Genomic DNA, 15,479 nt, shown 5'->3' on the forward strand with positions numbered 1-15,479 from the left:
TGAAGCTGTGCCAGCTTAGGACAGGTTGCCCAAGACATTGTCAAGTCAAGCTTGCAGTGGCTGCAAGGCTGAAGATTGTGTGCCCATTTTAGTATTTGACTACTCTCACAGCATTTGGGTGTTTTTTTCCTAATATCTAACTGTACCTTCCCATTTTGGACTGGTATCTACTGTCATCCTGTTGCTGCACCTCTTGGTAGACTGGCTGCATCTTTCCTGTGACTTCCCATGAGGTAGTTGAAGATTAGCAGTGTCTGCCCTTAGTCTTCTCATTATAAAGCTGAGCAAACTGATTTTTCTCATTCAGTAATTCTCTGCATATGTAATAGGGACTTGACCCATTTTGGACATAATTGAAGATTATTCTATGTAAGTTAAATAAGAATTGTGTTATGCTGCTCCATTTTTCTGCAAAATCTTGGAGTGCCTTCTGTTTCCTTAAGCAGTGCTGACAGATCACACAAGTGGCAGGATATCTCTATGAAGGATTATTTATCGCTTTCTCTTCTAAGCCATGTCTAGGTCCTCCTTCCAGATAGCACATTCACATCTCCATCGGTTTATTTCCAATATGTTGGGCTGGTTTACAGAGGTATTTTGGTGTGACAAGTTGACATGATGTGTTGTAACTTTTCAGGTATGAACATACCAAACCACTAATACAGGAAGAAGTGACTGATGTGGACCCAGACGCAGAAATCTATCCTTCAGTGTCCTCAGACTTCACATCACTCCCAGAAACAGTTGAAGATTTTATTACTGAGATAGAAGAGGAAAATCCAGAACTGGCAGCTGCAGGAGTGGGTGCTGAAGACTGGGTGAATGCAGTGGAGTTTGTCCCTGGGCAGCCATACTGTGGACGTGGTAAGCTGATCATGGGTAACAGGGAATTTTCACCATGGGTCAGCAGTTTATGTGTAGTACGTTGCTTCTAATGGCTCGGGTACAGCTATCCATATTTATTAATCCCTTCAAGTGAGCCTGGGTTTTCCAACACGAATAGTAGGATGGTTATTACTAACATTGTGAAACCAGATATACTTAAGGACAGGCTCTGCATGACTGGCTTCCTCTTGCTGTGGCTCTGAATGACTTGGGAAACTCCTCCTTTGAAGTTTAGTTTGCATATGTGATGGGAATAGAAAATAGTGGTTCTGCAATTAGTATCACTGCTCTGGAGAGAGAATCTGCTGCCTCTGTGTTCTGGGTGGGTTGGTTGGTTTGTTTTGGAGTGTTTTTGCAGTCTTGTAAAGGTTTTTCAGTGGAGGTACAGATTCCTGTGGAATCAGTTGAAGCCTAATGCTTGCTTTCATGAATCCCATGGCAATTCAGGCCAAAGACTGAAAATCATTTATTCTAGTTCCCTTTCTGAGACTCAGTTTTCTAATAGTATGACAGCTCATGAGGATAATGAGATTGAAGCAGCTCATCATATGGGACCAGACTGTTTGAGTAGCATACTTGCCATCTGCTTTCCCTGCAGAAAGGTAGCACAAAGTCTTAAATATTAAGTGAAAAGTAAGCTGAAGATGTTTAACATAATTTCTGACATTTGGCTCTCTAAAACTGAATGACATGAGTACTCAAATAATTGTTTGAATTCAAACAGGACACCTTGTGCCCAGAAGAATTTGAAGTTGTCATACTGTGCTCAGATTATACTTTGTCTCTACAGCAGCACTCAAGATTCTCATGTCTGAAAAAAAGAATTACCTTCTCAGTGGTACAGGGTGTTCCTTGGAGCCTGCTGTGATCTGATCTGAGGAGGGTGAAGAGGAAAGGAATGGTCAAGGGGCACAAACAGCTTGCTAGTGTTGTTGCAAAGTTTGATTATGGAATTGTTTGATGTGTCTGTGACCAGACCATGATCTTTTTGTAAATCTTTTAATCAGAATAGAATGGTGTAGATGGGAAAGGACCTCTGGATTTCATTTAGTTTATTTCCTGCTCACAGTTTGCCAGGAGCTTTGTTTAGTTGAGTCTCTGTCCTCAGAGATGTTCAAAGTGCCATAACCTCCAGGCATCCTTTGCAGTGTTTGACTTCTTACACAAGGAAAGCTTCTTTCCTAGTACGCAGTTGGAATTTCCCCTGCCTCAGCTTGCCTGCTGTCTTTTGTCCTGTGCAAATCAGAGAAGAGTCAGTCTCTTGGGCCTCAGTCTCCATCAAGGGCTGGAATCAGTTCATTGCTAGTTTGAACAGCCAGAGACCTTTTGAAACACACCTCCTCCTTACAGAAGAGCTGGTGCTTTCTCTGGAATTTCTGATGTGTAGGAGCATTCTATTATACCGTTAACTTACTTAGCTTTATTGAAGCACTTCCTTTTTCTAGGGGGTCATACTTACTTTTTCATGGAAACCTGTGCCAGATTAAGTAGAATAACATTCTCTTTTCTGAATCTTGTTGCAAAGTCTCTAGTTTATAGCCTTTGAAATTGGATGCATTTTAAGGTACAAACACTCAGCTGTTTCTGTTCTGACCATCGCTACAGGACACAAAGTCACATGGTGACTTTAAAAAAACTTGATTTTTCTGAAGCCACTGTCTTTATTTATGCCACAGAGATCAAGAACCTTGCTGTAGTGATCAGGAAGGTAGTGTGGTCCTATAGTATATACTTTAAAGCTTTACAGGTTGTTCTTGTCAAATGAAATGTACAGATACTTGGAAACTTCAAATTGGAGCCCAATTCTCAAGGTTAGCTAGAAACCTCTGTGTTTTAAATTGTCTTAGAGATGATGAATTGAGGGTTGGCAGTTTAACCATGCATAGCTTGGGCTGTAATGCTCATCTTTTACTCTGACTCTCTGATTTGGGAACAAACCTGGTGTCTCAAAGATGACTTGAGGAGCTGGCATAGGCAATAGTGACGGTTCTTTGGGTATTCACTTGGTTCTTGTGCAGATGTGCTCCATTTACATATTGGTTCTGCAGCTACTGCTGCTAGATGTTCTGGAGTAATTGAGGTAGAGTAGAAAAACAGAAGTAAAAGAAACACTATTGAGTGGCTGCTTCCTGCTACTACAAGATGAATCTATTTGATGCTACAGAGGGTATCCTAGTATGGAAGCAGGTGGTGTGTGGATCAAAGGTAACCTGTTTTTTCACTAGCATCAATTTAACCCTGTTGACTGTGAAATGGGCAGTGAGAAGGTGAAGGTTGAGTTCACCTACTGGAGAGCAGACAGAATAATAGAGGGAAGTGGGATGTTTGATTTGGAACTACTGAGGCAGTGGAGTCTTCTGAATTTCTCTAACTGTGCTTTCAAAGAAGCAGCAAAACTGCAGGTGATATGTGCAGTAGATAGAGAAGATCTGCATGCTATTCCAGCCTCACAGCATCTATCTCTTCCCAATATCTAATTAAACCCACCCTCTTTCAGGTTGAATTGCAATTTGAAGCCATTACCCTTTGTGTCTTAATCGCTACATGCCCTTGTAAAAAGTTCCTCTTCATCTTTCTTGTAGGGCCCCTTCAGGTACTGGAAGGCTGCAGTAAGGTCACCCTGGAACCTTCTCTTCTCCAGGCTGAACAACCCCAACTCTCTGAGCCTTTCCTCATAGGAGAGGTGTTCGATCCCTCTAATCATCTTCATGGCCCTCAACTAGGTAAAAAATCTGTTAACAACATGAACTAGAATGATCAATGGCAAATACAACAGTGGAGGGAACAGGAACTGATTGGTAGTTGTGATTTTGGTTATTACTTTTGAAAGTGGAGATCATGGATTTCAAATGGGAGGGCAAGTGGAATTGCAATAAGTACAGACTCTCATGTTGAGCTATTCAGAAGTGCAGGCAGAGCCTAGCGTGTGGTTGCTTGTTGGTTTTCTCGGTGCCAACTCACTAGAACATACTTTGGTTGGGAATCTCCAGCTGAAAAATGAGCAGGGTGGGAGGTGACTTCTTATTCTGTTACTCACTTGCTTTTGAAAAGTATGTTTCTAACAAACAGGCTGTTCCAAGATCAGTGTGAGTAACCTCTGCAGCCAGAGATGGTTCGAGACTTAAACTTACTTTAAGAGCTAACATTTTCCTGCGCTGGTCTTCAGTATGTGCTTATCCCCCAAAACTGTGGTCTCTGGGATCTGCTTTTTCTGCATCCAAAACCTAACAGACTGATGCATGTCCATTGTCTCTCTTTGCTCCTTGGGGATGAAAACTCTGTGTGTGCAGCCTCTGATTCATTTTGAGGAAAACTCTGTCCTTCACTTTAACTGATTCAAGCATGCTTTTGGTAGTTTTTGCTTACTTTTCCAAATCTAGTGCTCAAACAAAGTCACACTCTCTTACAGCATGGATGACTTGTTACTCTTGTAACAGCTCCTGGTTATGTAAATGAAGTCCAACTGCTGTTCTTCTTTGTGTTTATTCTGAATATAGTAATGCTTTGTTTGTTACACCTTCAGTTTCACACTGACTGCTTTTGTCCTGTAACCTGGTAATCATCCTGCTTATGTAACCACCTCACAAGGCTGTTTGAATTGTGGTGACACAGACAAGCATGTGTTTCAAGAGGTACAGGGACAACTGTTACTCAGCAGCTGTTCAAGGGGAAGAGAAATTGCACAGATTTCAGTTCCATTTAGAATTAGATAAAGGAATTAATTTAGGATTTTGCAATACTGATGGCTAGCTTAGAATGTGGTAAAAATAGCCTGATTCTAGTTTCTTAGGTTCATATGTCTGACTCATAGACCAGGTATCTGTTCAGGATAGGTTTTTTGGCAGGTATGTAGAACTGAGTTATTTTGGTGAGAGGCAGGGACACCACTTTCCTGTTATTCCTAGAGATGCATGGGAGTCTAGAAGCGAGAGTTTAGGCTGAACAACAAGGTGCTAATTAACCTGCATGTAAGGAACTGCTGATGTGCTGATGTGGTGTGGCCACACAAGCCTTTTGTTGTGATGGATTTTCATTACTTCAGCTGTGTAATTTCTGGGAAAAATCCCATTAACTTTAGCTGATGTGAAAAGAATTAGCTGAAGTGAAACTGAGTCTAGAAGCAGCTAGAGATTTGTAGCTTAATTGTTGCTGAGTCAGAGTCTGTATAACAGAGTGTGAGGACTAGTGGGATTTTTCTAGTGTGGATGTAGCCTGTAAATGGATCTGCCCTGGCCACTGAAACCTTGATAGCTTTAGTCTTGTCTGGGTTGAAGGATGAAGCAATTGCTATTGAAATTTGAGTGGGGAAAATATTTTAGTTCAGCTTGAGGGTGTGTGAAACTTGGACTGATATGAACCTGGGTTGTTTTTGTTACTCTCTTCGGGTAACTCGAGTATTCTTACTCCTGATGTTCCAAATCTGATTGCATTGCTTACTGTCCTTAATTCTTTTCCTAGCTGCTCCTTTTTGCGCCGAAGCACCCTTGCAGGAGATGGTGATTGAGGAGGAATACGAGAAGCAGCAGGCAGATGTGGAGATCAAGAAGGAGCTGTGCCCCTACGCTGCGCTAGGAGAGTGCCGTTACGGAGAGAACTGCGTGTATATCCATGGGGATGTGTGTGATATGTGTGGCCTGCAGGTCTTGCATCCAATTGATGCTGCACAGAGATCTCAGCATATAAAGGTAAACAAAGAACTGTCCGGTGTTAAACAGCTGTGAGTTGTTGCTTCCTAGGTCCCCTCAGTCACTTGTTACTAATTCCCTTTTGTTTGAAGATGTGTGCAGGTCAGGCAGTGAATGAAGTTCCTGTTGTAAACTAGATTGTTTCCTGTCAGAGCTGTACTCAAAAGCAGCTGGGTTTCCTTACCTGTCCTGGAACTGCAGTCTGCTTAAAGATACTAAAGCTTTGTTCTTTGCCGAGTAAAACTTGGATGGTCTTTTAGCTTGCCTTTTTGTGTTTAAAAGCAATGTCTGAAGGAAGGAACTTGAACTCCGAATTGGTTGCTTCCCATTATTTGAGCAGCTTCTTTTTTTGAGGATAAAGATTTTTTTTCTGCTTCATTGTATTCCATTCACTATGCAAAACAGCAGAGTAAAACGGAGTTTAAAAACCTGCTTAGGCCTCACCAGGTGACCAGTTGTGTCTGTAGTTGTTTTCTTTGTCTCTCCTTTTCAGTCTTGCATTGAAGCTCACGAGAAGGACATGGAGCTTTCCTTTGCCGTCCAGCGTAGTAAAGACATGGTGTGCGGGATATGCATGGAGGTGGTGTATGAGAAAGCTAACCCTAGCGAGCGCCGCTTTGGGATCCTCTCCAACTGCAGCCACACTTACTGTCTCAAGTGCATCCGCAAGTGGAGGAGTGCTAAACAGTTTGAGAGCAAGATTATAAAGTGAGGCACTTTCCCATTTCGATTGTGCTTTGTTACTGTGGAAGAGCTTAGTAACTTATGACAACTTGCAACAGACTTTCAGATACAGAGTGCACAGAGACTGCATTTAATGCATGCTAACTTTTAGTTTGGAAGTGAAGTAATTGTCAGGGATAACATTTACACTCTGATTTGGTTAGTATGGATTAAGTTTGCAAGACTCACAATGGTAGAAACAACTGCTGTTTATTTTGTAGCATGTTGTCCAGTGGTTACTGTTCATGTCTTGGACACCCAGGCAGGCATCTGGAGACAGATTAACCAGTTCAGAATGTATGCTGCTTAATTCATTACTGCCCTAGGTCATTACTCAGTTGACAGAACATTTCTCCATTTAAGGCTGTTCTAAAAAAAATACAAAGTTCAATCAAATAAATACAGGAATCGTACCAAAATAAATTTATTTAATTCTAAAGAAAAAGGAGTCTGTGTGAAGTGTTTTTTCAAGCTTTTCTAAGACAAGCTGACCAGCTGCCATTGCCATTGAATTCTTGAACAAGAGAGGTTAGGTTGTCTTCATGTGTAGGAGAGTCTAGACTGAAAAGGTCATACAGCAAGTATGCGAGTACAAGACCTCTTTTAAACTGGATGTATGCCTTGACTTGTTACATAGGAGAGGGAGCGCCCTGTAATGTGGAGTTTTGCAGCGCAGTCTGTTCATTTCCCAGGTCCTGCCCAGAATGTCGGATCACATCTAACTTTGTCATTCCAAGTGAGTACTGGGTGGAGGAGAAGGAAGAGAAGCAGAAACTCATTCAGAAATACAAGGAGGCAATGAGGTATGAGCACTGCAGCCTTTTGTGAGGTTGAGACTGCAGAGGAAAAGGCACACATGGAGAAGGGTGTTGATGTCCAGCCCCCGCACATCTCTTTGCCACCACCATGCGTGACGTGTGTTTTGGCCTATCTGCCCACAGTTGCATGCAGCCACACATTCCCAAAGCTGTTCCTGTGTTCTTTGCCCTCAGTCTTTCCCTTCTCCACACAAAACGCTGGTGGTGTAGCCATAAGGCGGTATGAGCTTGTGCACTGCGAACCACCAGTGTCCCTCTGCATGCATTGACCCACACATGCGGGGTAATACGTCGTTTCTGTGTGTAGGTCTTGTACTGACAAAAATCCCTTCGGCTCCTGGTGCCTGAGTTCCTTGTGGAACACAGGTAAATGCAATTCTGAAGACTGGTGGGGGTTTGCTGTCAGTAAGGGTTGCGATATTTTCCTTTCCAGCAACAAGCCATGCAGGTATTTTGATGAAGGCCGTGGGAGCTGCCCGTTTGGAGGGAACTGTTTTTACAAGCATGAATATCCTGATGGCCGCCAAGAGGAACCACAGAGACCCAAAGTGGGAACATCCAGCAGATACCGGGTCAGTGCTGCTATTTGTCTGTCCTTTCCATAGAGAGAGAGTGCGAGAGGTGTCATCCGCCTTGAGAAGAGAACAGGGAAATGTTGACTATTTTCTTCTACTTCGGATAGACCTCTCTAATGGTGATTTTAAAGGAAGCAGTGCTCTGAAGTTGGTGGGTGCTGGAGGCCAGGGTGGAAAGACTAGATTTTGAAGTCTCCTACAACACAGCGAAGTAGAAATGTTGGGTAGCATTAGTAGTTAGGGGTGTGTGAGGGTAAATTCTACTGGAAGTCAGTATCTCCCTGAAAGAGAGATGTGATTTCTTGCATGTCAGAAAGTGCACCAAGGGCTGAATGCTGTCAGCCTCTGGAAAGGTGTCCTGCTTTGTACCACTTGGTCACCTAGGGCAATGCTTGTGTTCTACTTGCAGGCTCAGCGGAGGAACCGATTCTGGGAGTTCATCGAGGAGCGAGAGAACGGGGATCCGTTCGAAACCGATGAGGATGAGGTGGTCACCTTCGAGCTTGGTGAGATGTTGCTTATGCTGTTGGCAGCTGGAGGTGACGATGAGCTAACAGATTCCGAGGACGAGTGGGACTTATTTCATGACGAGCTGGAAGATTATTATGACTTGGATCTATAGCACCTGTCAGTGGAGTGTGGACTGTCGTTTTGGCTTCAGGCAGTAGCTATTACCTGTGGTGTTGTGGCAGTGCCTGTGTTTCTCCTAAGCAGGCCGATCAATTCCAGGTGCTGTTGTAATAACTTTTACCCAGGGTCTGTCTCTTCCCATCTCTTCCCCTCCCACCCCAGGAGTGTTGTTTTTCCTCTGTTTAAACAAATAACAAGAAATGAATCTTTAAAATGTTAGTTTTTGTAAAAATAAATTTAACTGTCAAACAGTTAGCTTAGGTTTGTTGCTTCATCTGTGTACCCAAAAGAGTTCACCCAGCTCCAGGGTTAAAGTGTTTACAGGACTTCCACACTCATTTTGAAGAGCCCAGATACAAAAATGAGCAGTGGCCATGCAGTGGGGATGTAAATTGGCTGATGGCCTTTATTCTGTCTTTGTACCAATATTTCTGATTTCAGGCCAGATATAAATCCTCTTTCTGGCATCAGCTCTGTTCCAGCCCCCTCATGTACACGTTTTCATTTGTGATTTTGGTCTCTGTTTACTTGCACATTACTATTACTACTGTGTAACCAGAACCAGGTGTGAACGTTCTGGGTTTTTACTGTGTTTAGCATGAAAGGAAAATGTCTTTGTGAAAGGAGAACTCTCTATGTGTATATACAGATAAATGTAGAGTTGGACCTCAAGGATGGGGAGACTCTGTGTAAGTTAAAAGTAACAAAACCATCTTTCATCCCCTCTTGGTGCATGAAGTCTAGCCTCCAATTGGACATGAAACTGGTTTAGTGGTCTCAGCCCAGTCCGTGGCAACAATCTTAACTATTGCTTAACTTGATAGACAGCACTCCCTAATACACCAGCTCTCCTTCATACGTATGGTTAGGGTTGTCCAGGAGCAGAAATCCGGTTAGCCAAGGTGGGGTCAGAGGAACACCAGAGAGGACCTTTTAGCTTCATTGCTCTGTAAGTTTTAGAACTTTTTGTAACCACTTAAGCCATGAGCTTTGCTAGGAAATCGCTGTGCCACTCAGCTGGTTTGAGGAACATGTGCCTCTCTGCATCCGAGTTGGGCAGGTTGCCTGATAAAGCTGTTCAGTTTAGGTGAGTTACTGCTTACAAAGGCAGTCATGTAGTTTCTGGCTGTAATTTGCATTGAAAAATTACTTTGCCACCAAAGCCCCAGCACAGGAATTTTAACCTTGCATTACATTATTGCTGTTTTTTATTGACTTGTGGATGCCCTGTGATCTGTTCTCCTGCTGCTCTTGTCCCCTAGACTGCCTCTCCTTTCACTTTTAAATGGAATGAGAAATTGTTCTGAGGTCTATAAGGTATTGTTTTGCAGCTGCCTTTTGTAAGAAGCACTTTTCCCAAATAAAAAAAATCAAAAAAATTCAATGAGAAGTTAGTCTGTTCTTTTTAAGCTGGAGCTTGATTGATTTGTTTTGTGTGTATTCTGTAAATACAAAGACATTTATGTCACTTATTCTTAACTCCTGCAGCATTGTATCATGCTTGATACAGACCTTTAGCACTGTTAAAGCCTTTCCAGCAAAGAATCTGTAATGTAGGGAACATATTCCAAACAGACAGCTGAAACATTTGAAATGCTGAAGGAATATCTGGGGCTGTTAGTGTGAACAGACGTGGCTTGATTTCTCACAAAGAAGTTCTGCACTGTTAATTGCGTTTGCCCTGAACAAAATCAGCTGCAGTGAAGACTATCCAGAGTTACCTGTTGCGAATGCTGCTTGGACAGCATGTCCAAGCACTGCTCCAGGCCACTTCTGAGACTCCACATACTTCTTTAAGCTTGTGTGTGTTCAGCAAGGAGCATTCTTCTGCAGAAATACATGATCTTGGAAGCAAACTGCTAGAAACATACTCAGATGATGAAGGATATGTAAGAAAAGTTTCTAACTGACTAAAGCCATCTTTGGTTTGTCTGGGGAGTTTTTTTCCAGGGGCAAGTAGCAGAGGGGGAAAAGGAAAGTAATTTGAGCAAGTGGCCCTTAAAACTGGTAGAGGGAGAAACAAAAAATGAAAACCTTCCTCCCCTACATGGTGAACACGAGTTGTTACATCCTATTGGGAAGCTGCTTTCAAATGTAAGTTTAATAATGATGTGTTCTGGTAAGGTAGAAGAAGGTTCTAAACTTTGCAGCCAGACCACACACATGAGATTTCTTTTGTAAGGGGTCAGCAGTGGCATGCCTTGCTCTGTGGGTGGGTGTACATGTGGCACAACAGTGGATGCTGCTGCTACTGAAGCTTCTTTGTGTCACAGGGGAGGCTGAGAGTGCACAAATAAGAACTTGCTTTGGTGGAGGCTTTTCTGTCTAGCTGTAAGGTGACTGAGGTAGTCACGTGCATTGTGACAAGTGGGTTCTATTGCTCTCTGGCTTTGAAGTGTGCTGTGGTTTCTGGTCTGCAAGTTACACGAATTTGTCATCAAGCAGTACTGCTGTGTGCCACCTCCTGTCTGAGCTGTGCTGGTGGGAGGCTTGTTGCTAAGCCCAGCCTGGAATGAGTGAAAATAGTGGGGCCTTTGAAATGAATATGTTAGTAAGCTATGTTTTTCCTCTGTAAGAACAGGAACAAATTCAGTGGAATCAAGGCTAACAATGTAAAAAGATGGAAGGTGACAACTTAAGCTGTGCTATGTTTTCTTTAAGGAAATACCTAAGACACACAAACTGAAGAAGCCACAGAGTAGTGTCAAGATGAAAAACCTGTAAAGTCTCCATACCTTCCACCAGCAAAATCTAATTTCAAAACAAAAAATCTTTAAAAAAAGATGCATGCTCTCACTTGGAGTGCCTTGACTTTACTACCTAGGCCAGAATAGATAGCAGAAGAGACAGTTTTACATCAAATTAGATGTAAGTGCAGAGGAAGTGTGCTACTTGTTCCCACTGGTCTGTGATCAAACAAGCCTCTGCTGATTTAGCTCTAGTGGTGGTAGCACAGCTAGCCCTTGGCTGTAGCCCAAATAGGATTGTAATCTTTGGGGGGTGCCTGGTTCATTTAATGAAATACAAAGGAGCTTCCCTGCCAGGCAGGTACAAACTCGATCCCTGTTTGGAGGGTACCATGAGCTATGAGGTATGTAGATGAAATTATTACTGCTTCAGCAGCTTAAAATGAGGGAATCCACATGTAATCCCTTATGATTTCGATACAGGACTGCACTTCAAAGATCAAGTAGCTACAAAGGCAGTTTAATGTTAGCATTCGAGAGAGGTATTAGTCTGTAGTTGTGAGCCTCAGTTCAAGTTAGCAAAACCAGACTTAGCAGTGAAAAAGGTGTAAGAGAGGTTGGTTGTGGACACAGCAGTAGCAAGGAAATGCAGGATTGCAAGTATGTGAACATTTCTGCCCTTGTTATCTACATGTGTGGTATGTGTCACTCGTTGTCAAGCCAGAGTCAACACCTGTTTGGCAACAGCTTGCTGTGCCTGCATAGAGGCTGTGCAGGCAGTTGCATGAAGATTGATTTTGGAATAACAACATTACAAAAAATGCTTTAAAATATTTTTATAAGTCCTACCCATCTCAAACTGCACATTCTTATTCAAAGGTGAAGTGTTCTGAGGAAAAAGGGACTCTTGGCCTGTCTAAATCTCTTCAAAGGACTCAGCCCAGCATTACCTGTTTTAGTTCCAGTTCTTAACACGGTTTTGTTTGAGAGTGGTGCTTGAAAATGGTTTCAGGAGTCAGTACACTCAACAGTTACTATTAAAGCCACATACCTGCAGCCAAACGTGGTGTTCTGGGAGGTGAGACATGAAAAATCTGCTTCAAGGTGCCCCTTCCAGCTGCAGGCTGCCCATAGCAGCACTGCAGTTAGAGCACTCACCTGGCTGGGGGGAAGCTTTCTGTTGCTTGTCCAAAAGCACTGACAAGCATCTTCTTCCTGAAGGTAGGCTCCAGAATAGAGCTCTCCACCTCTGTTCAGGGCCTGAGAATTGCTTTCTCTGTCTCAATGTTAACTGGAATGACTAAATAAGAACCTCAGCTTTTGTAATTAAGAGCCTGTCTCCTGCAGATGAAGCAAATCTGAACCATGTAGGCAGTGCTATATGCCTTCCACATCACTAGGTTGCTGTTATATTGGGTTTTAAACCAGTCAGCTACTGGGAGGTGTCAGCCCCATTTTAAAATACTTACAGCATTTTTTTCCCACCTATTTCATGGGTAGGTACTGGTTCAATCTCATCTGGCGTGGCTGTGACACCAATGCAAGTACTGTGCCACAGCTGAGATTCAAATACTTCCAAGTAGGTAAAGAACCTAACAAATGAGCTCATCTTCAAGCTGAATATGCAGGTCTCAAGACTGAAACCTGTGGGACAAGTAGTAGGTTTTAGAATAGTGTTGTAAACAACATTACAATAAGCTACACTTGGTACAAATTCATTAAAGATGCTGTCACAAAGCACATTGAATTTGCATATGATGCTGGGGAGCACAGCCATTAATATAAGGTTCTGTAGCAGTTAATGCTGCTTTGTCTTCTTGTAGCCACATGTCTCCATCTGCTCTGATGGGGAAAGGCATAAATGCAGAAATTACACCGAGATTGTTTTTTAATCAAGTGGTTATCTTACCCTCCAGAAGAACATGCTATAATAAAGGGACTCTTTAAAAGCTTATAGCTTCAGGTATTACTTCATGAATAATATTGCTACTAATCTACTGTCTGAAGAACCTTGTTGGCAACTGCTGCAGCTCTTCATTCCCACCAGGACAGCTTGAAAAAGGACCCTGTGGAAGCCACTCAGTGTAACTGCCCAAAGGCTGTGTGGAAGGTGTCAAACAGAACCAAGCAAAAGAGGTCACACTCCTGGTTTAGCTACACAGCAGGTAGGTGTTTAAGACTAGTTTCTTGAAAGAGTAGCAGGGAGCCCGTTAGACCTGATAAAGGAAAGGGAACAGTGTCACAAGCCTGTTCTCCCTAATCCCGTGTTGCACAGCTCTCTGCCAAGAAAGGACTTACTTTGCAAGTAACTCCATGTATGTGGGAAGAGAATGGCAAGAGCCCTGTAACCTGGCAGTGCTGGAAAGTCAGGGAGCATCACATGAGCCTGCAAAGTCTCTATAATGAGGGTAAGCAAAATAACTTCGTAATCACTAATTAAGGTAGTAAACCAAATGAAGCATACAAAGGTTAACACTCTGCTGGTAACATCCTTCCTCTCTTTGTTGACTAATGAAGGAGTAACTGGAGATGAACACAATGCTTTCCATTACAGTCTCCTGGAAATTACTAAAAATCCAAAAAGTAAAAATTACGTATTACAAACTACTCCTAGGAGCAGAGATATTAGGCTTACATTAGATTTTTCATACTGATGAGAGGTGTAGAAACTAGTTGTCTGGAAGTTTGCTTGTCACTTTGAAAGGTTGTTGTATTTACTATTGCTTAAATGTGCAAACTGAAATGCAGCTACTAGGCTAGTACCAAATGAATAAGAAATTAAGATTTAAAAAGTAAACATCAGCAAGAGGACATCTGAAGGTGAAGCTTTCTCCACAGCAAGCTACAGCAAAAGGCTTAGAGGCCAGCATGGAACATTTCACCCTTAATTTACAAACAGCTGAAGTTAACCCCTGCTCTCTGCATGTGATAGCAAAGACTGGCCAGAGACAGCATCGATAATATTAGAAATACTTACAAGACTATAAATTAATGATTCATTCTGCTTTATTTTTTGTGCTTCTCCAACAAGATTTTCCAGAAATATTTGCTACATGTTTTTTCCCTGTTTTTCAAGGACTTAGGAAACATGGACAGACTGTCAACAAGTACACTAGCAACACACCAAACTTCCCAGGCTTTGCATGTAACATAGACTGTATTTTATTGTTACAGAGTTTGAGTTGCAGTTCATGGCTTAACAGTAACTAAGTGATGCCCTTTGGTACATGTGGACTGCAGTCAAAAAAACTTTCCTCTGTAAATATTGCTTTCCTCCCTCTCCTTCCCTGTTTCCATCTACTGGGAAAAAGAAGAAAAAAAAAATCAAAACCCACATGAACAAAACCCCAACTCCAGCCCTTCATTTGGTTCAGCTATATAAAAGAAGTGAGCCCCCAGTAGCAGAGTCTGCATTTGGGAGAAGCAATACAAAACCTTCCATTGCTACCACAACATTCAGTCTCCATAGCAGTACCATATATACTGGCCTAGGACAGCTTTCTGGTGCACCCCATATTGTTCCCTTACTGCTCTACCAACAAGTTACCTAACTAAACCATCTTACCCCTTGCTGAGTTTTACAGGAGCTTGAATCCATCCTTCACACTCCCCTGAAAATCTACAGGCATAGTCCCAAGCTGCCATTGGCCCACCACACAAGCCACAGAAGTCTTTTGGTTAAAATCAGCACATCAAAAGCAAGATGAGGTTAGGGGGGAGGAGAGAAAAAAAAGCCCTCTCACTGGAAGCTTCAGTACTCCTAGCAAGTCTGTGTAGCAAGATGGAGACTAGGACTAGAAACAATTCTTAACATTACAGAGCTAAGTGAAAGACAACTCTTCTCCCCCCAGGAAGGAGTGCATCCTGTTCTGCCTGGTATGAAACCCCAGAGATGTCCCCAGGTTTGCCTGGTGAGGGAGGCAGTACAGATGTGCAACCGTTTACTTTTTCACAAATGTTAAGTTCCTCGGGTTGGGTGGCTAGATGGCTGGTGGCAGGACAGCCCCTAAATACAAGTGTAAGCATCAGTGGGTTAGTGCTGTCCAAGCATGTGTCAGACTCTTTACAGCTACAGGCAGAGAGAAAAGTGCTTGCCCTTAGAAGAAGCAACATAGCTTAGAAGGGTCAAATCAACGCAGAGCTCTGGTGCAAATTTATCTTCTGACACAGCCAGCAAAACACTTAAGGATATAATTAAAGGCAGTAATTTTTACAGTTCTCTTTGGTTAAGGCAAAGGCTGGCAGCTTCCTGAGTACTCACAGCTCAGAAATTCACCTTGTCATGTTCAAAGCAACCTGTGTTCCCAACAGCAACAATGTTCTCTGAGAATGCTTACAAGTCAAACTTCAAGGTGGAGATATCAAGAGAGATGGCTTGAGACCACATAGAACACTTTCATCAACTGAATAAAATTGAACCGAATAGCCTTGGAAGAATGATAATTTTCAAGTTCTTCCCAAGATCTCTCTTCAGCA

At 42.6% G+C, this 15,479-nt stretch overlaps 2 protein-coding genes across 4 annotated transcripts in view; one reads left to right on the forward strand and one right to left on the reverse strand.

Moving 5' to 3' along the window:
* The window catches only part of MKRN1 (makorin ring finger protein 1), a 13,483-nt gene extending 3,798 nt beyond the window's left edge, over window positions 1–9,685 (forward strand). Inside the window, exons 2-8 of one of the 3 annotated variants that reach the window (XM_009081422.1) lie at window positions 638–864; window positions 3,468–3,608; window positions 5,344–5,570; window positions 6,064–6,278; window positions 6,986–7,096; window positions 7,545–7,683; window positions 8,096–9,685. In XM_009081422.1, the coding sequence (XP_009079670.1) occupies window positions 638–864; window positions 3,468–3,608; window positions 5,344–5,570; window positions 6,064–6,278; window positions 6,986–7,096; window positions 7,545–7,683; window positions 8,096–8,308 (1,273 nt within the window). In that variant the 3' untranslated portion in view covers window positions 8,309–9,685. The remainder of the gene's footprint in view (window positions 1–637; window positions 865–3,467; window positions 3,609–5,343; window positions 5,571–6,063; window positions 6,279–6,985; window positions 7,097–7,544; window positions 7,684–8,095) is intronic. The other 2 variants (XM_009081423.1, XM_009081424.1) reach the window with 2 other exon arrangements.
* A 3,528-nt stretch (window positions 9,686–13,213) lies between these two features.
* Window positions 13,214–15,479, reverse strand: part of LOC103808630 (ras-related protein Rab-19-like) — a gene marked incomplete at its 5' end in the record, with an annotated part of 5,858 nt that continues 3,592 nt past the window's right edge. The window contains one exon of the mRNA XM_009081425.1: window positions 13,214–13,219. Within this exon, the coding sequence (XP_009079673.1) occupies window positions 13,214–13,219 (6 nt within the window). The remainder of the gene's footprint in view (window positions 13,220–15,479) is intronic.

This window comes from Acanthisitta chloris, unplaced genomic scaffold (assembly GCF_000695815.1).
Source record: "Acanthisitta chloris isolate BGI_N310 unplaced genomic scaffold, ASM69581v1 scaffold489, whole genome shotgun sequence".
In the NCBI taxonomy this organism is placed as follows: domain Eukaryota; kingdom Metazoa; phylum Chordata; class Aves; order Passeriformes; family Acanthisittidae; genus Acanthisitta; species Acanthisitta chloris.